Raw genomic sequence first — 27233 nt, forward strand, 5'->3', positions numbered from 1 at the left:
TAAATATGCATGTACTCGGCCAAACATGTGTTGAACGGAATATTTGAAGCGATACACCCAACGTAACGTTGTCTTACATTTCCGAATAGGGTGTCCAAAAAACCGGTTTTTCCAAACAATACGGTTTTCGGTTAACCGAAATTTTCAATTTTTTCAAAAACCGGTTTTCGGTTTTCAGCGTTTGCCAAAACCGGTTAACCGGTTTAAACCGGTTAACCGGTTTAAACCGGTTTTGTTAAATAGGTACAAAATTGCTCATAATTTATAAATAGTTGATTAAAAATGTGCGACAAGGGGCAAATTAAGTATAACGACTTCGTTATTTTATAATTATCTCAAAATATCCTTGTTGTTTGGTATTCAACCTGGAAATGGGGGCTGCAAAATTAAGACAGAAATTGTGGTCTGGCAATGGTAAACCATATTAAATTATTTAATTTACATTCCATTAAGTCTGGATTCTTCGTCTCGCTTTGCCAACCTCAAGTTATCGTGAAATGCCTGAAACCAACATTCGTCTAAAGATTTTGTTAATTATGCACAGACTTCCCCTAGTAAGGCTGATCATAGTGAACATTCGACGATCTGTTTAATAATTACTATGTTGAACTAAACATTGGTTTTAAATTGTAGCTACTACAGCTCTAGTTCCAAGTTCACTGTACTAGTTCCAAGACGTGTGAATAACATCATACAAACTGCCGTGTGATATTACGTATACGCAGTTTTCACATAAAAACGATGTGGGCTATTGGAAATGCGTAGTGAACTAGATCGTTCAATTGAACTAGATTGGCACAACTTTACATTTTAAACAAAATATATTTCAAATTTTAAGGTTAATAGTTAAGTTTAGTTCACTTTCAAGGTAACAATTGTAGTGAAATATTAAAAATATCAGTATTTTTTTAAAACCGGTTAACCGACACAATTAACCGGTTTTGTCGGTTAACCGAAAATGAAGTTTTTGGCGAAAACCGGTTTCGGTTTTGTAACTCAAAACCGGGTAACCGGTTAACCGGTTTCGGTTTTGGACACCCTATTTCCGAAGTATTCTTCTGCCATGTAAAACTACTCTATTAGTCCCGGTCCACACTAGAGTAATTGCAATTAAATTTTGCATTTTTTTGGGAAAAACAACACATAATTTCATGAAACTAGTGTACACGCTTTCATGTGATCTGCAATTTTGCTTTGTTGCAATATTCGTATGAAACAATCAGACCGTTTTATTTTACTTGTGCCTTATTACTTCTCTTTCGAGTTGAGCTGTTATGACCTAAGAGGTACATTGAAAAATTAGGAATCTACCGAAGTCCCACACATCATCCAACCATTATGCTACATACATATATGTGGACCTACCCTCCAGCCCATTGTTATCGGAAACTACATTCAGGGACAAAAGTTTACATACACCCCATAAATTTCGGGTTTTAGGGTAAGTAAAAATTTTTATGAAATTCCAAGTATATAGTTTTCTTTCCTCTCACTAATAACCAATATTTAATACAACAAAAGTATATTTCATACAAATAACGGTAAATTTTACAATAACCAAAAAATGATAGGGACAAAAGTTTACATACACACCAAGGAAATATGTGTATTAACCTACAATTTATGGAATTAGCAGCAAAATTTATACATTTTATTGTTTTGGCAAATGCCTCTGGGTGTCTGAGATATGTTTTAGAGAAGAAAAAGGTATTTCTTGGGGTTAAATGCCGTTATTTAAGGTCACACTCCTTGTATAGCTTGTTAAAGCTGATCCTTGCTTAATTCTTGTGTTTTTAGGTATTGTACTTTATAAAAAGAGCAAAATTAGTGTCAGGGTGCAAATCTTTAGATCCTAGAAAGCTTTGGAGTGGTTCTTGTGCATAATATACCTTCCTGTAGTGGAATTCTGTAACTAATTTTTCAAGTTACCCACAAAAATCGGTAACATTAAAATGATTATAATTTCGGTAATTAACGAAAATTTTCGGTAAGTTAACAACCAAAATAAAGCTGTCGTCTTAGGAATTTAATAGATTCCGCGGAATTCTTGGCCCAAATTACCTATAGAAGGCTTCGAATTGCCTTGTAATATGGTCTGATACCGAATATTTTCGCTAACTAAATCCATGTTTACATCAGAGCCTTGTGCCGGGTTAACCCCCTTTATGAGGATTTCTTTGACGTACATATATGCAATGGACAATTGAAGCCCACTGGATTAATTAAATTCAGTTATAGTACGGTTACACTAGAGTTTTTTGCCGAGATAGCGCTATGGAATTGACATTTGAAATCCAAACCCACTGGGTTAATCCGGTTAAGTGTAACCTGGGTATTATAAGCGATCGGTATAAAAGCGTTGTTCCTTTACTTTTTTAGTGTTAAAAGTAGCTGAAGAGCAAACTCTCAAAATTGCTCTAACGTAACAAATTTTGCACAAAAGTAAAGGAACGGAAATATAGTAGATCTGTCAGCAATGTAAAAAACAAACATGGCTGCTTTATACCCCGGTTACACTATTGAAGGTTAACCCACTGGGTTTAATAGATCTAGTGGGTTTATCTTTGCTGGTTACACTTAGCTTTTCGAGGTTATAAACTGTCAGCCGATGTTTGTATACGTATACATACAAAGTCGTGTGTTACACTTTTACAATTTCTCGTATGAGATATCGTCCCCTCTTTGCTCATATCGGTATATTTTACACACAAGGATACATTTTTGTATCATGGTATCAATCGTACTTTTTGTTAAAAAAGTGTCTAATGAAAAAATTAACAATTTTATGATTTCCAAATAACTTTAGATTTATTAACTCCATAAAATCTCATGCGACCAATAGTAAACGTGTAAACACGACAAACTCTGTTGTAAAAACAGTTGCAACTTTTGGTACTTTTTGAGTAGAGTTGGATTTTTTTTGCACAAATACCGAATACAACACTGTATTTTTGGTGGATTTGTGCCGGATTTAAAATATACCCAGCCATGAGAGGATTTAATTTTTGTATGGCAAATCTGATCAGATTTGAGCAGATTAAGCAAATAAATCCTCATGAAGTGGGTTAACCCGGCAAAAAGCTGTAGTGTAACCGTGCTATTAAAAAATAGCAAAGAACCAAATAAATTTCACTGGTTTTTATTTCGCTGTTTCACTTTAGTTTGCTATGACAGTGCGCGTTGTTTTTTTTTGCTTAATTGTCAAATAAGCGCAGTTTGACACATTTTCCATTTTTTGCACCACGAAATTTGTTGAGCAGAAAGTAGTAAAAGAGAAAACCATTTTGGCATGTTCTATCTTAAAGTTTGCTTCAAGTTTTATTACTTTTTGGGGTTAAGGAACGCTTTCCGAGTTAAGAATGGTGAAACGGGTAAAACTTTAAGAAACTTTAATGTAAAGGAACAAAGCCACAGATGCTACATTTCCAAATTAATTTATTTGTGCATTGTAGTTTCTCCAGTTTTTTTTTATTCGACAACAAAAAATATATTTTTATATATTTTTATACTCACATAATTCCACTACTAGTGCGTATGAAAATCGTAACAACATACGTACATATGCCAAAATACATAATTCATTTCCTAATCGGTATCTAGCTTAAAATTGACAAACACAGGGGGATCGTGTTTGTCAATTTTAAGCTACAAATGATCGACGTATATACAAAGTACATACATAGATTGAGTTAAATCTAAGTGATACTGATAAGAATTCCAAAAGAAGAAAAACAATACACTTGCACATATCATCAACTCTTAAGTTTATTCGCATTAAAACAACACAGTACATTCTCGATCGTTGAACCACACGAGAATTTTAATATTAATTAGATTAAGGACAAAGGGTTGTTCAAGAGGAGAATGTATCAAGAGAAGAATGACCACAAAACATTTAATTTTCGCCTTGGAAATTCCTATTTTATTATTCAAGATTCCTATTTTGTTAACTAAGCTCTATCCAAATCACCTGAACTAGTTCCTAGTTCACTGTACTAGTTCCAAACTGTATGAGTAACGTCATAAAATCTAAAGTCCAATTTACATATGCACATTAAATGATTTCGTTTTACGAAATCATAGAATCAAATGAAGCGTATTTACATCTGTTTTTTTGCGTCATTTGCTTACGCACACAATCGCACATACACACTTATACAATAACACAAACACACACACACAATATATTTATTCAGAGAAATAGGAATTTCACAACACAAATGTGTATCAAATAAATTAAATTAATTCTAAAAACAAAAAAACATAATTTTTGCAAGTTTTTTAAACATTTATTTTCACTTTTGTCATCGTTTGAGTATTTTTGTTTTTCTACAACACACACAAACAAACAAAGACATCATAAAACAGTTGCATTTTTTGGTAGTTTATGACAAAAAAACTGGGCTGCTTTTAATAGTATGGTGTTTTCGTGCGTTGTTTAGAATAAATGACGCAGCTATCGTCATTTATTTTTGTATGGCAAATGACGCAAAATGTTGCCTGTTTTAGCAAATAAATGACGAAACAGCTCCAAATGACGAAAAAGTTGCTAATGTAAATTGGACATAACGTGTGATATTTCGCAGTTTGTTTATACAATGGATGTGGGTCATTGGAACTGCGTAGTGAACTAGATAGTTCATATAGTTCATTTGATCCTGATCGTAAGTGCAAGTGAGTAAGTTGGAAAATAAAACGTCTGTTCCATAACCTGCAAGAATCTACAAAGTTTTTCTACGATAACAATTTTTTCCTTTATGAGATCGAAAACAAAATTGTAGATTCTTGCAGTTCTGGAACTGGCCAAAAGTCTGTTTTTTAAGTTGAACGTGGCTTTAGGTGGTGGTCGCTATAGGTACTTAAAATGTTTCTTTGGTGGGATTTTCTAACTCATTTGTTGGTTACCGACAGAAATCGGTAAAAAAAGTAGTCGCTATATACTACCCACAGAAAGTGTTGTCAACATTTATTGGTACTTTTCATTCATAATTTTGCGTTTTAAATTTACCGATTTTTTCGTTAACCAAAAAATGCGTTAGGGAATACCACTACTTATAACCTTAAGAATATATTCTAAAGCAGGTATCGGTACTAATACAAACGCATTGTTGGCGGTCTCACGCATACGACTCTCTCTCGCTCTCTCCACAAACAGCGTGTGCGTTAATACATTGCTAAAATTAAAAATCATTGAAATAAGCGACAGCAGAACCTCTTCATTGACTTCTGAAAGAAGACTGAGTGGTGGTTGTTCTGTTGTTATTCTCATCAAGGGCACGTGTGCCCCTTTTTGCCGTATGCTGTTCTATAGGGACCTATGTGCTGATTTGATATTATTTTATTAAAAAATATGAAGAATATTCTACACAAGGATTCGCATAGCCCACATATAAAGGTAGCGCGCAATTTGACGTTTGACATGATTTGATGTAACACCTTCTTATTCCATCATGATCTATGTACATATCCAAACTTTATTATCATTGGTTGAAACTGTCCTTGTAATTATGACTAGATATGCATGAAGTTGCCAAGGCATGTTCCCAAAATCTTTATCAAAATATTCTTCTTACATATGTATGTATATGTGTACTCGTCTATATATTCTTAGGAAATTAAACTTGAATATGACTTCTTGATGCTATATTCAAATCTTTTAAACAATATTCAAACTAAAATAATTAGATACAATACTAAACAAGTTTTGCCTTACAAAGAATGTTGTTTCAGTTTTATCGGTGTTCCATTGGAATAATTACACACATAGCTAATGGAATGAATGGATTGCAAGACCATAACAGTGACCCGTTAGAAGGTTTTCTCAAACAACGATAAATTCTGATAATTTTTCATCAAATCAACCGAAACAACTATATTTTGGTTTTTTAAATAAAGTAAAGGTAGTTCTGTTCTAATTTTGAAAAATGCTTTTAGCAAAAAAACGATCATAAATACACACATATGTATGTACAAACATATGTCCATACATTCATAAATAACACGTGCGGCGGCGACATCGGTGTTTTTCATACCAGCAGACAAAGGTTCAGTCTCGCTTACACATACCGAGTGATCTGCTGATAAAAAGTGACATGTAAAGATTACAGGTTTCAGTATCGTTGCGGTTAGCCGACCATTTGATTCATTAAATTGTAAATGTAGTGTTTAGTGTGTGTCCTCCTGCCCCCTCCTGCCATTGTGGGGTTGTGATGGGGAGCACATATTGCCCAGCAGCATGCTATTAAAATTTTGTGAAGCCATAAAACGGAGACAACCAAACTTTAAGACTAATAGATTTGTTTAATTATTTCCATTTAGTTATTGTCAATTGTTAGCTGACATAGATATACAATTATTTTGCTATCTGAACTAAGGATTCTTGAACTTGTATGGTCGCATTTCTCACAAGATTTAAAAGAGAATATTTTTTATGTAATGAACATGAAAGGAATGTCTGCTCTCCGAGGGAGAGATTTCAGAGCAAATTAATCTTAGACCTAGCTATAGAAGTACTTCATTAACCGGATTACTGACAAGCCTTTGATTTAAAAACACGGATCGATTGCACTGTGCAGCTAGATTGTGGGTGTTGGAATGTCCCTTTTAGTGTGGAAATCCCTTGGTGAAAATCGGAAAAATTTAAATTTTCTAAGTAATGGTGTGACGATTTTTTTAATAAGTATACATATTTGTCAAATCAAAGAGGAATATTTGCGTAGAACATTTCCTCTTTCTAAATCAATATAAATTATTTAATGTCCTTTTGTTCCTTCTTTTCTCAACTCGTAATAAAGGTAATGTAAACAAGGGATCAATACGTTATGTGTTCATTGTATTTTTTTATTTTTACCAGATCTTTGCTAATGCCTTGTTCAAACTGGCGGTAATTCGCTCTCTATTCGTTGTTCGACCCCAAATTACGATACAATCACTTCATTTTCCATACAAAATTTTGAGAACGAACAACGATTTGTGTACATTTTTCAATCAACTCTCAGAACGACATATCCCATCTCTAACAAATGAGAGAATTTATCGAAATAAATTAATTATGACAGAAAAAATATAAAATTTAAAATTCATTAAAAACCCGAAGATTTTTAGAAAAACTCATGGTAGAATGATAAAAGGTAATATCATGCTAACAGCTGATTAAATTTTTTTTTTCATATTTTGAATTTGAAGTACATTCATTGTCAAACAGATTCTGACAAACATTTGTTGTACATACATACACACATACATATATGGAAATGTAAATACGTTAGTAATCTTTTAAATTGAATTGAAAATTTGAAATCAAAGTCAACAGAAAATAAGACCTTAGCAATATCTTAAACGTTGTTCAGCTTTTTGGTTTCACTAATATGAAGAACAATCGGGGACGATTCGCGCTTTGTGTCCAAAGAAGGTGCTCAACATTTGCAGAATATGGAATTGGGTTTAAAAATTCATGTTAAGAATAGGTGTTCTGCTCATCATCAATTCGCTATCCGGGAGGAATAGGAAACACGCAAATTCAGTTAAATCGTGGCGCGACTTTGAGCTTATTGCGGACGTTGAATATTTGCTAATAATAACAGCTCGAGCTTTTTATAAAGATGTACATATGTATATTATTATAAATTAAACTTTATTTTGTTTGCATGAAATATTGTTGGAAAAGTCGTTGATTTAGATTTTGCTTTTAATCTAGTAAGGCCTTGTGCACGTGTATTTCGATCCGTCTCAAATACAGGTGTTAATCCACAAAACTGGACCTGATATTTTCAATTTCTGCAATTTAGACCAGTGAACAAGGAACAATATTTTAAATAATTTCATCTTCGAAACATGCATCTACATACACAAGCAGGAACACATCGTAAAGGAGTTTTCCAATATAAAATCAGATTTGCGGCAAGAAAATTTAATCTGAAAGTCGCGAGCATGCCAAAGCTTCCTCCAAATGGTGTAGAAATACATACATATATATTTTTCTTGTTTTCAAATATTTGGATTAATAATTTTTATTACTGGTATTTTCAAAAAAATAATTACAATTATATTTGTTTTTGTTATTAAATGTCATATATATTTTGTTTGTTTTGTATTTGACACGGTAACGTACAGGTGTACAGAGTTGCATTTACATACATTTTTGAGATGATACTACCTTTTATCATTCTACCATGAGAAAAACTGCAAAACATGAATAAAAAGTAAACGGTTTAACGACTAGTATACATTCAAATCATAGCAAATTTTCTCCTTTCTTTTACTGCAGTTGCATTTCTCGTTCATCGTTACAAATTCGCGTACAAATTTAGGAACAAAAATCAAATTCCTGCCAGAAAGTCTGTATACCAAAAAGTTATTTTGGCAGGTCTCTCTCTCGTTAATTTTGAAAATAGAAAAATTAAAAAATTTCTGAAAACACAAAAATTGTGAGAGAAAATAGAAAATATGAATGAAAATAATATAATTAAATATTTAATAGATATCTGAAAGAAGAACAAATAGTTTTTCAATTCATATCACTTAATTTTATTCGTTTTTTGCACGAAACTTTCTTTTAAATCGGTAAGTAAAAAGTATGAAAATATGAATCATGTTGCTATGAATTATGTACCATGTCGTATGAACGGGTTAATTCGTGTACATCATTGTGAGAGCGAACAACGTGATTCAAATGCTGGTATGTAGATGGCATTAGATACCCCTACTGGTACATATGTATGTATATTCGATATAAGCCCCCGAAACAAAAATAAACTTCGTTTCGGTGCGATCAATATTGTAAACATAGCACCACCAGTTACATTCTTTGTTGCCTCCCGTTTGAGGAAACTGTTCCCGTTATGTGAACGGCTTAATTGAAGTTATCAATCATTTTTAGGAAAGTAACAAGGAAGTGGAACACATAAAAAGAAACAAGAAGGACAAAACGAGTAAAAAAGTAAAATAAAATAATATGAAAGTCACATAAGCAGGAAATGTCGAAAGTAAAATGACTCATATTTTATACAATCTGTAATTTTACAATCTGTAACTTATTTGAAATTTTTGCAAAAATACCACTGCCAAGACATATACATATTTTTTTTTTTTATATATTGTTATATATTGTTTAAGAAAAATGTATTAAAAGGTCTTTAGAATCCACTTTCCGTTGGGAACTTTTTTTACCGAATCATGAAAAGAAACTGATCTTTATTGCCAGGACAATATTCCCAACATAGGACTGGCGTGATATTTTTTCGCTTATACCCTAATGCTCTTACTATGTACATATAAAGGGTGATCCATTTAGAGTAGGGCTGCTCAAAGGGCGCACTTCTGCTGCCGGTTTGTGTCAATTTGCTCACTCACACAATTGAAAAAGAGAGCTTATGTTTTTGAAACGAACATTTTCAATACACACATTTTTTCCTTTACACAAGACAACCCAACAAACCAACATTACTCAAACAAAACATCATATTTGAATTATAAATTCTTGTGTAGCCACTGGAGAATAAACGAAACATGATTCTCTTGATAATAATGAATGTGTATGCTAATTATTAGCTTATCCGTGTAGTTGTATAATGTTTTTATACGAATTGTTTTTCGTAAATTTTATAAAATCGGACTGAATAGTATGTTGGGAAACTATAAAAATGTTTGTGTTTCAAAACCAACGCAATAACAAAATGTGTTTGTAGTTGTATGAGCAGCCCTAATTTAGACTCTAAATAACAAAATATGTTTGTAGTTGTATGAGCAGCCCTAAATTAAATGTAAGGCCCATACCTATATACGACCTTATGCAAAGGGCGTGTGTGGTGAAAAAAGTAGAACACATGTATTCTTATGTAAACTACCGAAATATTCAACTGTGACAGAACGTTATTGTTTGTATGTGTTTTGTATTTTGAAAACAAAAGCCCAATAAAACATGAAATACAATTCATTCCAAAGGAAAATGATTTATTTTACGAATGAAAACATGTAAATAAGTTTTGGTCGCGGATTTGGTGTTTTAAATGTGATTTTGGACTCAACGTATTTGGGTAATACGGACGCTCAGAAAGCGTTGTTGTGGTAGGTTGGTGAAATATTTGTGTACGTCCCGTCGTTATTTAGGTTTAGCAGTAAAATATACATTCACAGGAAAGATTAGTGTTTTTCCTGCTCATTTAATATATGTTACACGTGAGTAATGTAAACCGCTTATTTATCCAGATTAAATTCGATTTTCTTACAGATGTCCTTCTGTTTCTTTTTAATAATTGAATGATAACTTTTATTATTATATTCTATTGTTATACTCATGTTGTCTTTTGTGCTTAATAGTTTTTCTTCAGTATATAAGATTCTACCTTTTTCTGAATCTCTGCTATAACTTCTATAATTATTGTCTGTATTTATGGAATTATAATTAAAAAATTCGACCTTATCCATTTTCTGAAAATAGTCATTTAGATCTACTTCATTCACATTCGTTAATAAGTTTTTAGAACTAGCAATATACTTATTTGGCGAACTTAGTATTTTCTCGGTTTTCTCATTTTCACTGTTTCTAGAATGTTTTGATTTGTTAATATCTTCTATCTGAAAATGAATGGTATCATTTAATATCCCTGTATTCTCCGTTTTATTTTTATCAAACAATGCTAAATTGTTAAACGGATCGTACTCTTCACGAAACGTAGCATCGTCAAGAAGTTCTGTTACTTTATCTTCAGACGAAGTAATATTGACAAGAACTTCAGACTCTTTATCTTCAGATCGAGAAATGCTGCCAGGAGGTTCAGATCCTTTGTCTTCCGAAAGAGAAACATTGTTAAGAAGTTCCGTTGCTTTATCTTCAGATAAAGAAGCAGTGAAGTAATACTGTCCGGAAATTCAGTCCCTTTGCCTTCAGGCGAAGAATCATCATTACTATACAAAAAACTGATGTCATAATCAACATGATTTATCTGAGGCGTTAAATGAAAATTTAAATAATTTTCCTCCTCTACAGGACAATGAACAACTGCATCTAAGTGGCCTATCTCCATTTCAGCACTATTGGAATTTCTATATTGTCTGCTGTTATCATTATAAGAAGAATATTGTTTATTGTTAGAATTCTTAATAAAATCACTAAAATTTGCACTACATTTCATATTTGAAAATTTTGCTGAGCCCATTTGAGGGTTTCGATATTGGCTATTAAAATAATTACTATGATTTCCATTATGGAATTGAGAACTATTTTGATGGTTAAGATTTGTTGTTTGGCTAATATTGTGATTATTATTACTTGCAAAATTCCTCTCAAAGTTACGATTTAGTATATTGTGATGTTGATCATCATTATTGTGGTTTGTATAATTCCTATTCTAAAATTTTAATTTGCTGGTAATGGTTATTAAAATTTGGACTATAATTTCTACTATTAGGAATGTTTAGACTTTGTATATTTCTATTTTGATAATTGGATCTAAATCCCGAGTTTGTATTTGTAAAATTATTATGTGTTGGACTATTGATTTGTGGTATAAATTGTTTATTGGGATATATTTCTGATGTATGTTTTATATCATTAATATTGTTACCGTATGTTTTCTGAATGATATTCCTAATTAGACCGTGTTGTTCTAAAAAGTTGTATGCCTCTCTTAATTTGGTGATGTTTCTATTAATTATAACGGAAGCCAAATTTACATCAATATTGTTAATAAAGGTTCTCAAAAAAATTTTTTCTGCATTTGCAGGACTAAACTCAGTTTCTCTGAATCGTATTCGAATTTTTCGTTTATCTTACATAATATATAATAATACTTAACAATACCATAATTTCTTGCTCCAGCTTCTTGGTAAAGTTGATGGTACGATTCTTTGATTCCAAAATTGTGAATTAATGTGTATTTGGTTTCTTTCCAAACGGATTAGGCCCCAAAGATCTGAACACATGGATAGCCTCCCCTTGAATTTTATTCAGAATGATTATTTTGAATATGTAGCTTGTTATTTCAGCATTGCTTTCAACTAATGAAAACACGGTGTCGACTTCTCTCATAAACGATGCTAGAGCATAACTATTATCACCTCTTAATTCTTTAATTCGTTGTGCATCTTTGAGGACATCATTTATTGAGACGACAAAAGATGTTTGGATGTTGTTATTACTATTTTGATTGTTTGATTCCATGATTTGCTATATTTATTTATTTTTTCCCTCCAAAAATTGAAAATTGTATTGAAAATTGATTAATTCGTTTCTTGGCTTATGAATTTTCCCTCCAAAATGTTTAAAATTGATTGGTTCTTTTGTATATGACTTTTCCCTACAAAACTGATATTGAAAACTGAAAATATAATGATTTGTAATAAAGCTTAGGCTTTTTGAATTAAAGATGCGTTCCTTTTTTTGAGAAAGTTTCAGCTTCTTGAACTAAAGGTTCATCCGAATGGTTCGTTCGTGTTCCCCCCCAAAATTAAAAATTGAAAATATTTTAAATTTTCTTGATTCTTTCCTTTTATCCACGAAAGCTTAAAGGCCTGCGTACATAAGCTGCTCTGCCTGATTGCCTTGCTTTCCTACTTCATTTTTGACATAATAAAAATAAAAGAATAAAGAAGGCCGAGGAAATTTCGAACTGGGTTGCCCTTTTCTTTTTATTCTTTTATCAGAAGTAAGCAAGGTAAGCAGGCAAGGCATCTTATGTACGCAGGCCTTAAGCTTCTAGAAATAAAGGTTCATCCTATATCGACTGCGCCAGTAATGTAAACCGCTTATTTATCCAGATTAAATTCGATTTTGTAAATAGTTTTTAAATTTATTTAAAGTCAATATTATTCAAATTACAAATTGAAAATTAGAACTTATTTATTTGAAAGGAAATTGAAAAATGACAAAATAGGAAAATATGTATGTTTTAACAGGAAATGAAAATTATGAATTACTGTGAATTCAAATATGTCGATAAGTAGAATTATACAAAGTATTGATATTATAAAAATGAAGAGAACAAATCTATAAATTAATCATTTATAATAAAATGTGTGTTATATCTGTTTATAGTTATTGAATTAATGGAAATAATGGGAAGAAGGAATGATATTTAGCTATTTAACTTTTTAAGAAAATAAATAGATTATTAAATTAAATTATAAAATGAATAAATATATTTATTATATTCGTAATGATAGTACTATCATTACTCGTGTATGTGTTCAAATTCTCATGAAAACGAGGAAGCCAAAAGTAAGGAAAAATAAATTATGTTTCTCTTAATTACGAATGGTGCCGTGGAAACGGTTTAATTCGTGTACGTATTTCGAGAGGCGATCAAAGTATTTCAAACGCTGGTGTGTTATCGAACAGACCTAATTTCAGACATCAAATTGTCGGTTATCACAGCGCAATAACGGTCGCCATAAACGATGAAGTCCTAACCGGCATCATCTTGTAGAAATAGGGTCCGATGATTCCACCGACCCACAAACCGTTATTTTTTCTGGATGAAGTAGCAGCTCTTAAATCTCTTTAAGTTGCTCTACTTCCCAAATGTGGCAATTTTACTTCTTTACATACCTATAAAGCCAGAAATGTGTACTGAACAAAATTAGGCTCGAAACACAGTCCCCACAAATTTTCGTAATAAAGTTGAACGATTTGTAAACGTTGTAGAGGCGTAAGTTTTTCCATGATAAAATGACAAACAGTACTAAACAAAATAACATGAACACGTGACACGACTCACGCGTGATCTGTCAAAAAAAGGTTATTGAAAACATACATACATACATTTGCAAATGCATATACATAAAGGAGTAGCATAAAAATGCAAAAATATAAATTAAAAATAAAAATATAATACATATGTATACTTCTATCCTAAGACACTCCGATCACAATTCACATTAGTTGATGAATTGTCTCGCCATATTATCCCTTATATTAAATATCACATAAATAAATATAATCCCAATAAATTATTATTCCTTGTAGTATTATCAAATTTTCGAAAGGGTCGCTCGGCAAATAATACAATCAATTACATTACAAGAATTATAAGTGGTGATTTGTTAAAAGGTTGAATTGCATGTCTTGCACTTGTCGACAATATCAAATTTCACAACAAAATTAAAAAAAATGCAACTTTAACCTTGTAGCCTGGCTAAAAAGAGTAAAACTGCTTCGATTAAATACCTTCACGGGCAAATGACAGAAAAAATGCAGAGCGTGCATTGTCGGAACACATTGGCCATAAATAAGTTTTGCACTTCGTGCAATAGAAAAACTTAGACGATTCGCTTACAAAGTTTCCAGAGAGCTAACCAACAGCATTCTCAGTGGAAGGGGAGCACGTGCCTGCAAATTAACATTATCATCGAGTCACATTAAATAATAAAAGAATTGCAAGTGAGCGAATCTACATAGAAGTAACCAGTTGAATAAAGTGCAGTATGTAATTGTTGACGCGCTCTTGGCACGAAATGTGGGGGTTATGAACAGTGAAGGCGAGAGCAAAGTGAATTCTATCTTAAATCAAGTTATTTAAAGCTTCGACTCTGCTTTACCAAACGACAAAGGGAGATGTGATGTAAGGAAACACAAAAGCAACAGATATGAGAGAGAGAAAATGAAATAACGGTCACAAAACAAACAAATGAGAGCGGGAGTTCTTAATGTGGAGCTTAAAAGCTCATAACAGCAGAGTAACTTTTCATTCAATTCGAATGAAAACTTCTAAATCAAGTTGAAATTTTTGTATACCACCAGCAGCACCTCCACCACCTTGTCAGTCGGCTTTAAACGTCAGTTAGTGAATACTCATCGATGTGAAAACACGAAGTGTCGGCTACAAAGCACAAAATAGAAATCCGACTTTAAACGTTGAAGTGCAAAGTTGTTTGTCGAATGAAACAAAAATAAAAACAAAATCAAATTGATAAACATCAAAAATAGTCTTTAGTTTCCCCACCATTAGAAGTGCCGTCGCTCGTCTACTAGTGTCTGCCTGACCTGTTGTTATTGGCTATTGAGTGTTAAAGACGAAAGACAAATAAATAAACACAACATCACTTAAAAGTCCCAGTGATTAAACTTAGGCATTATTCTATTTGCCAATCATTAGTTGAAATTTGGTATTCCTTTTGACGCACACACACCTACACGGATACACGCATACATACATACATTAGAACAATGAGCTTTACTCGGCAATTATCCGAAATGTCGGCCAGTGAGTTGAACGAAGCCATTGATGACTCCAATTTCCCCCAAGCTCACATCCTTTCACGTGGACGCAACAACAGCATTTGTTCAACAGGTTCAGCTTCTGGCAATTCTTCTCTATTGGATCGAAATTTGTCACAAACGGACGATGTGGCGGCAGCAGCTGTTGCTAGTGGAAACGTTGTTGCCGAGGCAAATATGGATGGTGCTTTATGCAAGCCAATAAACAATCGCCCCAAGTTGATAATAAAGGCTAATGGAACAATACCAGAAAATGAATCCATTAGAACGCCAATGACACCAAGGACATCAACCACACCAGGTATTTGTCACATTTTGTGTCCTTTAGATTTGTTGGTAATATACATAAGTGTAGTATTGAACAAGTCGGAAGAATCGGTTCAATGACTTCCGTTTCCAAAAACTGACCACAGAAGAAAGCAAAGCCCACATAAAATGTTGTTTATTTGCTTCAATAAATCAACGAAGACAAGTTATTACCGCATATATATAGTACATAATAAATATTTTGTAGACAGACGTTATCTCAAAAATAAACCGAATCTTAGCGTAACACAAATGACCGCAATTGACCAAAGGCGGTTTAAATTAAATCTTCAGGGATTGCACCTTAAGTGTTGACTATCAAATTAGAGTAAATGGACCAAAGGAGTGTCCTGAAATGGAATGCTTAGGCTATTGTAAAGTGAGCTATTCTGTTTTTATAACAACATTGTAATTAACATCTAAACGGTTAATTCACATGTGCATCAGAGTAAGAAATTATATAAAACCCATAAATCAAATAGATTTTGTAGACTCATTATAAAAAAATAATAAAATTGTAGATGTTGTTTGTTGAATGATACTGTGAATTTTTGACAAATTGTAAATTTATTTATGATTTTAATACGAGTTTAGTATTTAATTCAAGTGCCATAGAAATCTTGTGGAATCCGAAGTTGTACAAAGTTGGTTGGAGTTTGGCTCCACTCTGCAACACTGGTTTAACCTATAAGTATTGCACCCTACATGCCTGAATATTTTATCTCTAGAAAAGCTAAACGAATTTGGATTGAACGTTGACAACGTTCCGTCTTGATCATAAAAAATGTATATTATCCCTCCTTTAGGAAATTATACGACAGTATAGTAAATTGTGTTTTAGACCGTTAACATGGAAGAAATTATAAGAAATTAACAATTTGAACTAATTCTCTTTCGAGTTGAGCTGGTGTGACCTATGAGATGCACAGAAAAATTAGGAGTTCGCCGAAGTAATTAATAATTATTTTCGGTGGAAACAAAGGTGCAATTATATGCGCAAGCCTGCTTTTTTATGAGAACCTGACTGACTAATCATTCATATTTCGTAATTTTTATAAAATGGTGGAAAAATCTCAAACAAATAAATTTCAGCGTATTCAAAGCTGTTGCAAATTTCGTTAAACTGTTCCGGCCTGTAATAGTAGATTTATATGATATACAAATATATTATGTACAAATTCTACTTTTGCAAAAACTTTTCAAACTATTTACTTTTATTTTATTGCAGGACATGAAAATTGTACCTTCCATCATGATTTGGAACTGGACCATAAACCACCGACTAGAGAGGCTCTCTTACCTGATATGGCAAGATCGTATCGTTTACTTTTGGGCGGTTTGGGTGAAAATCCAGATCGTCAAGGCTTGATTAAAACTCCCGAACGTGCTGCAAAGGCCATGCTTTTCTTCACTAAAGGCTACGATCAAAGCTTAGAAGGTGAGTAGGACCATTATTTTCATATAATATTGCATTTATTTGTTTAAGAACACAAAAGGATCCACTGGCCACCCAGCTAGCATTTGGAAGATTGCTTTTTCAAAAATCACATTGCGGAGTCTTTTTAGAGTCCTTTTGGTGATCAAAAACTGATTAAGTCGCTTGTATGATAAGAAAGGGACACGAAAGTGACTCCCTGTAATGATTAAAAAGAGTTCAATTAAAAATACAACAACAAATGCGTAGCAATCACAAATAAATCATTGAGGCGTTTAAAATGTGACTACTTCTTCGTTATTTATTGTCACATTTTGATCTTCATGAAGATTGAAAAATGCTTAATCAAGAAAGGGGCATGCAGGTGTTTGGAAAGTGATTATAATTATGTATCTTCAGATCATATTTTGAACAGTTAGGTGATTAAAAACTGATTGTTTAGCTTTATTTTGTTTGGTTGTAAATAATTCTCATATACACTTTCTACAAAACTTTGATATAAATGTAACGTATAATATTAAGGTTTTGCCAAGTGAAATGAAGAAGCAGTATACCACCACCACCGCGCAACATAAAGGATAATTAAAAGAAATAACAAAGCAGAAAAGACAACAAAACAAAGGAAAGAAACAAAAAACAAAAAATAAATAAAAAGAAAATTCTTTTAATTTATTTCGTCTAATAAAAAGACTCATAAATGACTCCCTAAAGACTCATAAACGATTATAAACATGACTCGAAAAAGACTCAAAAAAGAGTCCCAAATTATCAACAAATCACCACTTTAATCACCAGACTTTATATACCATCAGAAAATGGGCAAAGATGACTCGAAACTAATGCAGAGGATGACTCATTTGTGATTTGTTTAGAAGAGTCGCCTGAGGTCACGTTTTCCTCCCGACAAAGGAGTCATTTATGATCAGAAAATGAGCTCATATTCCAGCTTTTTAATCGTGCAGTCGGATCAAAAAATACTCGAATTGGATTATAATTTTCAAAAAATGCTGGCTTGGCAATAGTATAAGAAGAATCCAGGTATAGATGTAATTTAAATGTGTATGATCCGAAAATAAAATAATAATTCCAATTTGACATCGTACAGTTTTCGCACTAGTATGGAAATAGTGCCCAAAAATACCTCCAACTTGAAATGTTGGTAAGGTACCATGCCTGTTACGAGTTTATTTTTGTAGGTTTTTGTTGTATATTGTTGGCAGTTGATTTTAGAATCAATGAATTTGTAGTGCATCTCCAAATTTTGAACAAACTACAGTCGAACATCTCTATAGCGCATTTTTCTCTATAACTAAGAACATTTGAAAACACAGCTTTTTTCAGCCCATTTTCAACTATTTTATCGTCTCTATAATGAACTTCCCTTTAACGAATACTTCTCTACAACGAAGTGTTTTTATAGCACAAGTGCGAATTTTCACATAAAATAAACTCTCTATAACGAATTTTTGTCAAGCTTTTTCTCATTGATTTTTAGACAAACAATGAAAAACAGAACACATCCATAAGGCGCTTTTTATTGAAGTGTAAATAGAAGCAAATCTAATTTTTCAGCGCTTTTAGAATGAGAATTGCTTCAAAATAAGTTTAATATTTAATGACTGGTGCGCCTAGTTGCTAGGAAATTGGACATTTAAAGGAAACTACAAAATTGTTTTTAAAAGACTGGTAGAAGCTACTAATATTGGAGAAAATAATATTTCAGTGACGAAAAATAGTAAGACCCTATTATATGTACAGAAATAATATTGAAGACATTAGGATTAAAGATCATGTCGATAGCGACACTTTAAATACGAATTATCCCTTTTTTAGGTCCTCGAAACAATGTTCCCGATCATCTTTTTTCTTCCATTGCTTATTGCAAAGACATATCAAAGTCAAAGTGGCAAAATCAAAAACAAATAAAAATCAATTCTTATTTCACTTTTAAATAAAAATGCAATTTATGTTTATTTGTACCCGTATATATACGTTTGTTTCTTTATTACTCATGTATGTAGGTCAAATTAACCACTTTGCCTTGGTTTCTTTATAACGTAGTAATTCTTCGGTCCACAAGTGCTACGTTATAGAGAAGTTCGATTGTAACACGCCCAATGACACTATACTGGCACTTATTACCACAATATATTACTATATCTATTTTATACAATTGTTTTGATACATTTTACGTCAATAAGTCGAGACAGAGCAGATTAGATTAGCACTGGCCTGAAATTTTGCTACATGGAAAACGATGTAATTTAATTTTCCCGCTTTGATAAGAGGCCTAAGAAGTAAACAATTTGTTTTTCTTTCAATTCAGGCTTCATAATGAAAGTACAATTTTTGGCATATCGTCGGTGACATGCTTAAGTGTTCCATACGCCATTTTCCTGTTTGGAAATAATCGCATTTTAATGTTTGCGTCACTATTGCTTGGTGCTGACTGAAGAAAACATTTATATTTTAGAAACGATTTATATCTTTGCCAAAAGTTAAAGAAATATCTTACTTACTTACTTAGTTGGCCCATTACAGAACATTTGTTCCATAGACCGAACTAAGAAAAGATCTCCATTCCTCTCGTTTTTCGCTTGGCTTTTTGGAATACCGCGCCTTTCCATTTCTTCATCCACTTGTTTGCTCCATCGAAGCTTAGGCCTGCCGATTCTGCGTGCACCGCCATGTGGCATGTATTCATACGCCTTTTTAGCGGGTTCATCATCGCTCATTCTCATAATATGGCCTAGCCAACGCAATCGTTGCATCTCGATACGTTTAACTATATTCATGTCTTTGTATACCGTCAACGCAAATCGGCCCGTAGATCTTTCGAAGAATTTTCCTCTCAAACACACCAAGCACTGCCTTATCTGCTTGCGCAAGTACCCATGCTTCGGAGCCATACATTAGCACGGGTAGTATCAGCGTTTTGTATAGTGTTATTTTTGTTTGACGAGATGTGGCTTTGTTTTTAAATTGCTTACTTAGACCATAGTAGCATCTGTTGGCCAATACAATTCTTCTTATTTCACAACTGATGTTGTTTGTTGTGTTTATGGCAGTGCCGAGGTAGACGAAGTCTTTAACTACCTCAAAATTGTAGGTACCAACTTCCACATTTGGTCCGAGCTCTATGGACGCTTTGCGCGTCGACACCATCAATTTGGTCTTTTCGCCGTTTACCGCCAGACCCACTTTCGCAGATTCTGCTTCGACCTTCCTAAAGGTATCAGTTACTTCCTTTACTGATCGTCCCATGATGTCTATGTCATCAGCATAGGCAAGTAACATGTGGCTATTGGTGTAAATTGTGCCATTTCGTTTGACATTTGCATCTCATCTCGTATTACCTTTTCCAGCAAAATGTTGAATAGGTCACACGAAAGGCTGTCTCCTTGTCTGAAACCTCTTTTGGTACAAAATTCGGAGAGGTTCTTTCCAATTTTAACTGAGGACCTAGTATCAGTTAATGTCATCTTACAAAGCCGGATGAGCTTTGCGGGGATACCAAATTCAGACATTGCGTGGAATACCTTTGATCAGAGGGGACTGTCGAATGCTGCTTTATAATCGACAAAAAGGTGAAATATGTCGATCTGCATCTCTTGGGTCTTCTCTAGGATTTGCCGCAGGGTAAATATCTGGTCAATGGTGGACTTGCCATGTCTAAAGCCACATTGGTATGGCCCAATTATTTCGTTGACCATTGGCTTTAGTCGTTCGTACAATATCCCTGAGACTATCTTATAGGCAATAGGGAGAAGACTTATGCCCCTACAGTTTGAGCATACAGTCTTATCTCCTTTCTTGTGGACGGGACATAGGATGCTCAGGTTCCAATCGTCGGGTACGCGTTCTTCCTGCCAGATGGTGTTAACTAGCTGATGCATACACCTTATCAGCGCGTCGCCTCCGGTTTTAAACAGCTCGGCTGGTAAGCTCCTGCTGCTTTATTATTCTTCAGCCGGTTGATTGCTGTTTTTACCTCATCTTGGCCGGGCGGTATACATTCTATACCATCTTCTGGGATTGGATCTGTGGTATCATCGTCTTCGCTACTATTGGATACCAGCAGATTGGAGAAATGTTCCTTCCATATCCTTGGCACGCTATCTGTATCTGTTACCAGATTACCTTGCTGGTTTCTACAGGAGGATGTGCCTGTACCAAAGCCATCTGTTTGATGTTTCACTCTTTGGTAGAATTTTCGGACTTCATTCTGGCTCCTGTACATCTCGATTTTTTCACACTCCCGCTTTTCCATTTCTCTCTTTTTCTTGCGGAAAAGACGTTTCTCTTCTCTCCTTTTCTCCCGATATCTCTCTCGCGCGCTACGCGTTGCTACTGATTGCAAAGTAGCTCTATATGCCGCATTTTTCTCTTCGGTAGCAGCACGACACTCCTGGTCATACCATGAATTCCTTTGTGGAGGTCTCTGGAATCCAAGTATGGATTTTGCGGCTGGTGAAAACTTAAGCCCACCGTGTATGATACCTAAAGCTGGGTACACATTGTCAGTTTTGAATGTCAATATTTCGGAATTATCGATAACTGTCAAACCGTCCAGCAACCACAAAACATTTTGCGGTTGCATGATGAATGACAAAAATTAGCGGCCACACTAGCCAGCAACAACAAAGCTGTCATTCAAAACTGACAATGTGTACCCAGCTTAACCCACAAATGCCTAAAATATGCCTGTTACAAAACCTGCAAGAATCTACAAATTTCTACTATGACGAAAATATGGATTAGGATTATAGTTCAAAAGTGTTGCCGAGGAGGTATTTAAAAGAATGGACCGACATAGTCCATTATGGAAGTGGATCTTATTTTGGGAGTCATATCTTTTCGACAGATATCGCGCCCACTAGTCATTTCAGTGGGTCATCGTATAACTTTTGGACCAGTATGTCAGTAAGCATGGCCATGTCCACGGAAAACATAATATCGCTGTAAACAGGTCCATAACGAACAGCATCGATATACATTTCCAAAGGATCTTCGAACAAACCTTAAACAGCACTTAGACACAAATGTTGAACTTTTATGGGGGAAGTACCCTAAGGTACCTCCATTTTAGATGTTAAACTAAATTTGGACAAAATATTAATTAGGAGATCCAAAGTTTGGACCAAATTTGTTCAAGCCATATCATGCATATCATTTCAGTGACGTTTTTTAAATATTCGGGTGAAGTACCGGAAGTTGTGGACCGGTATTGCCTATATTCGAACTGAAACTATGAAAAAATATGAGGAAGGCCAAATTTTGGACCAGATCGGTTGATCAGTTCGAGAGTTATCGTGCTCTCCAGCCACTACATATGGTGTCATAGGGGTTTTTAACACCTTTAGGGCTGTTTTCTCCAGAAGTATAGACTTGCCCCTAAAAAAACGTTTACCCTCGTAATTGAGGCAGCGAATGCAAGTGGGTTCAACAAAAATCAAAGTGATTCGAGAGTTTTAAAGTGAACTTCTCCGAAATTTTGTGTGATAGGTACCCGAATGAGTGGACAAATATAGTCCATATTCGAACCTGATCTAAATCTGGTAGATATATTAGGATGTGTAAAGTAAGGGTTTCAGGCATATTCTCAGGAAGTATGGACTTGTCCCTGAAGAAAATTATACAGTCGAATACAAGTTGTTACAACAAAAATCAAAGCGATTCCAGAGCAGGTCCTAAACTGTACTTACAAAACTTTGTGTAGGAGGTACCCGAAGGAGTGGAACGATTGAGTCCGTACTATAATCTCATCTAAGTCTGGTTGATATTTCACGATGTGCAAAATATGGACAGAATCGGTTACTCGCTTCAAGAGTTATCGGGCGCACAAATTCTCCGAACTTTTGTGGGAGAGGTACCGGAAGGAGTGGACTGATATAACCAATCTTCGAACTTAAACTAAGTTTGGACAAAAGCCAAGTTTTGGACCAAATCGGTTCATCCGTTCGAGAGTTATCGTGCAGACTAGCCAGCCAGACAGACGGACCAAATTTCAGTGGACCAAAACAATGTACAAATGAATTATTTTAGAACAGTTTTAATTTTTAAAATCCACGTTAAGTTCATAATTTCTCTTATTTGCAAATATTTGCAAGATTACATATTTTTTGATTAAAAATATATGAGAAACCTTGGTTACTCCACTATCCGGGAAATTCGATTATCCGTAATGCTTCCGGTCTCGACCATTACGGATAATCGAGGTTCGACTGTATTTATATGTTCTTTTTGCCTCAGCAAGTGTTGGGACATCCTATTGTGTATGTTATCATTTTTGCACGTTTTACGAATAACTTACTTTTTATTGTCCAATCTTAAGGAGTAGTTATAAATGTCATCGTTGTTGTACCAAACTTGATTTCTGCGAAGCTGAACAAAAATCCCCTTGTCAAGCTTGCCTGCGTCTAAAATGAATGATTTTTTGCACATGCGTTAAGAAGTGTATTAACTGGATTTTCCTGACGTACATAAAAGCCCCTCTTTTCAGTAGAATAATTTTCTTGTTTGTTTAAAGGGAATAACCGCTTCAATCAATTTGTCGGAATTCTTAAAGTAAAATCCCCAGCATCTACACCTGTTTATTCTTTGTTTCGTTGTTAATGGCTGGCTTCTGGTTTTGAGCGTCAGAAACATACATTCAGACATACATACATATGTATTTTAAATGTAAATAATGACTGTGATTTGAAAGCAGTAGCTTCTGTGGATAGTTCTAAAATTGTTTATGACATTTAAATTAAGTTTTTATTAATATGTATTTGGAACTGGAATCCATTATAAAGGCACATTATAACAAAAACAAAAAAATCAAATTTTTGATTCAAGTGTGTTGAGTTAACGGCCTTAGAAGCGTGTTGGGTTGGACAAATAAAATCGATTTAATTATTCTTAATGCTAAAATATTTTCAGGTTTGTAATTTGTTGATTAGAAACTTTTATGCAAAGTTCGCAGATTGGTAGCAATCAAACTGGTTATTCGTTAAAAACCTAATTTGTTGTGGCAAAAAGTTAACGATAGTGTATGAGTGAGTTGTAGGGGAATGGACGAATGAACTTTTATTTTTCAAAGTCATAAACAGTTTAAAAACATTGTCATTTGCCACTCAACTTTATTCCTTTTTAAAAGCAACAACTTGAAATAGAATGGAAATCACAGCAATGGAAAATGTATGAGGGTATTCCAACAAATATCAACCACTACCAGACACCCCACACCATTTACAACTCAGCATTTCCCATTAAGCGTAGCAATGAATGTTGATAGCTGACATTTCCCTTTTTCGAATCATAAATCTCGGCAAAAAATTCAAGGATGTTATGTGATGCGTATACAGAATAGCAGCAATACGACCAAGAATTTCTTGTGACACACACGCACTCAAACACACTCAAATAACCTGGAATGGGGTTAGAATCTTAAAGGTTTCTCTAATTCACAATTTAATATGCGCATTTTTTCCAATTGAAATGGTTTTCTTTTTCGTATACAACGGCATACCCCATCATCAAGAAATAAAGAAATAAGGAATTTGGTTAAAAATAAGTTGGCAGAAGATGGGTTTTGACGAAAAGGCCAATCAATACTCCCTCAAACGAAATAATGGGATTTATCAAATTTCGGAAATTTTGTTGCAAATTGGACCGTTTCAACAATGGAGGTTTTGACCGATATAGTCCATCTTCGTGCTTGTTCTCTATGTTTAGATTATTGATATTACGATGTGCATTGTTAGAATGGAAATGGCAACTATCTTCGCGGGTTACAGTGCGTATACCGGCGAACAACTTAGCTACATCATTTTCAAATTGCTTGTGGCGGATTTGGCCCTAAGACACAAGACAAGTCTGAAGGGCAGAACTCAATCAGCTCGTTGCTTGCTTTCTTTGCATTTCTTCAGTAATTTCTCATGAATGTCATTATTCTTTTGCTAGAATTAAAGCGAGAAAGTGAAGAAAGCAAGCAACGAACTGATTGAATTTGGGACTTTAGGTTTTAAAACTGCAAAAATATAACGTTTGTGGTTGAATAAAATGAAGTTTTATTTTACTGGACAATTTTCATTTCAGCTTACGTGCTATTAAAAGCTTCAATATGCATAAATCATTCTGAATCTCGTAATCAGACTATTTAACAACATTACACACCTGCTCATGTTTAAACTAAAGGTAAATTACTTTTATTTTAACTCACAGTTGGAATGTGCAAATGTATGTATTTGTGTTCCTGGGAAAACCGGTTATCTCTAAATACTATTTTTCGTGTTAGGAAATTAAGCATGATCTTTACCCCATAAGATTTTTGTACTTACTTACTTACTTACTTAGCTGGCCCATTACAGAACATTTGTTCTATAGGCCGAACTAAGAAGAGATCTCCATTCCTCTCTATTTGTTGCTTTGCTCTCTGGAATACCGCGCCTTGTCATCTCATCATCCACTTGTTTGCGCCATCTATTCCTTGGCCTGCCAATTCTGCGTGCACCGCCATGTGGCATGTATTCATACGCCTTTTTAGTGGGTTCATCATCGCTCATTCTTTTGATATTTTTGTACAATAATATTAAATATTTCCAACTTCTGGCTTTATTTATTACTTCATATGTACATATGGATATGGAATAATATCTATTTAACTGATTTCTATACTTTTAATTTACAGATGTATTAAATGGGGCCGTTTTCGATGAGGATCACGATGAAATGGTGGTAGTAAAAGATATTGAAATGTTCTCCATGTGTGAACATCATTTGGTACCATTTTATGGCAAAGTATCGATTGGATATTTACCTTGCAATAAAATCTTGGGATTGAGCAAACTAGCAAGGTATGAATAAACTGTGATATTTCTTAAAAAAGAAAATTTACTGATATGTGTAACTCTATTTGCTCGTTCTAGAATTGTGGAGATATTCTCTCGTCGATTGCAGGTACAGGAAAGGCTCACTAAACAAATTGCAGTGGCTGTTACACAAGCCGTGCAACCAGCCGGTGTTGCAGTAGTCGTTGAAGGAGTGTAAGTATTAAGTCAATAAACCATTGTTCTGATTCTTTACGTATACAAATCCAATCCAAGAAGCGTACAATTGGCTTTTGCTACTTTTTCCATTTAAAAAAGTGAGGAAGAGTATTTACCTAGCTAAAATTTTTCTCGTATTCGGAACGAAATTCTGCACAAGTTTCCGATTCTGATGCCGAATTCGTTCCAAAATCGGAACAAAATTGTGTGAAGGTGTCCACGAATTTGGAAAGTTTTATCGGAAAAAATCGAAAGAAATATTAAATTTTCTTTCCGAATTCTAAACGAAGTCGTACAAAAAACTAAAAAAGGGAATTTTCGATTTTCTGCAGAAGTTCTGAAAAAACTCTAAAAGAACATTCGAAAATATACAGAAAATGGGATGAATTTCGGATACTTTTTCAGAATATCGAAAAAATCCCGATGTTTGATCCGAAATTCGGAAAATTATCGTTCCAGAACTAAAAAGTTTTTACGTTTAATCCGATATTCGCCAAAAAACGGAATATTTTCGAAAGTTTTATCCGAAAATCGGAACAAACTCTGGTGATTTATACATAATTCGGTAAATTTTCGGATGTTTGATTCGAACTTCTCAATAATTATTTCTGTTATTTGTTCAACTTTATAGTATAGTATTTATTTTAAAACACAGCCTTTTCTAATAAGGTTTCCATACGTCATCAAGCTGTTGTCCTTTATTTGATACCCCGGTTACACTATTGAAGGTTAATCCACTGGGTTTAATAGATCCAGTGGGTTAATCTTTGCTGGTTACACTTAGCTTTTCGAGGATAAAAACTGTCAGCTGATGATTGTTTACGTACACATACAAAATAACTAATAAAGTCGTGTGTTACACTTTTACAATTTCTCGTATGAGATATCGTCCCCTCTTTGCTCATATTGGTATATTTTACACACAGTGATACTGTTTTGTATCATGGCATCAAGCGTTCTTTTTGTCAAAAAAGTGTATAATGAAAAAAATAAATAATTTTATGATTTTCAAATAACTTCAGATTTATTAACTCCATAAAATCTCATGCGACCAATCATAAACGTTTAAAATAGAGTTGTACAATCTAGTTCATTTGAAAGATCTAGTTCAATAGCTCAGCTCTTTTAACTGAACTAGTTCAGTAATCTAGTTCATAGTTCACTATCCAGTTCAATCATTCGGATCAGAATCGTTCACGAGCTCTTAATCGTTCTCTTGATGAAAACACATACATACATACATCAA

General features: G+C 33.8%; 2 protein-coding genes across 3 annotated transcripts in view; one reads left to right on the top strand and one right to left on the bottom strand.

The window, feature by feature from the left end:
* Window positions 1-27233, bottom strand: part of pcs (SH3 domain-binding protein parcas) — a 549277-nt gene that overhangs the window by 23870 nt on the left and 498174 nt on the right. The gene's annotated exons all lie outside the window — the stretch shown is intronic.
* The window catches only part of Pu (GTP cyclohydrolase punch), a 38278-nt gene that overhangs the window by 6001 nt on the left and 5044 nt on the right, over window positions 1-27233 (top strand). The window contains exons 1-4 of one of the 2 annotated variants that reach the window (XM_073989201.1): window positions 14726-15515; window positions 16749-16958; window positions 25630-25795; window positions 25868-25984. In XM_073989201.1, coding sequence (XP_073845302.1) covers window positions 15164-15515; window positions 16749-16958; window positions 25630-25795; window positions 25868-25984 — 845 coding nt within the window. In that variant the 5' untranslated portion in view covers window positions 14726-15163. Of the gene's footprint in view, window positions 1-14725; window positions 15516-16748; window positions 16959-25629; window positions 25796-25867; window positions 25985-27233 lie in introns of those variants that run through there. The other variant, XM_073989202.1, reaches the window with a different exon arrangement.

The sequence above is a fragment of the Musca autumnalis genome, unplaced genomic scaffold (assembly GCF_047663935.1).
Source record: "Musca autumnalis isolate F117 unplaced genomic scaffold, ASM4766393v1 scaffold_5, whole genome shotgun sequence".
NCBI lineage: Eukaryota > Metazoa > Arthropoda > Insecta > Diptera > Muscidae > Musca > Musca autumnalis.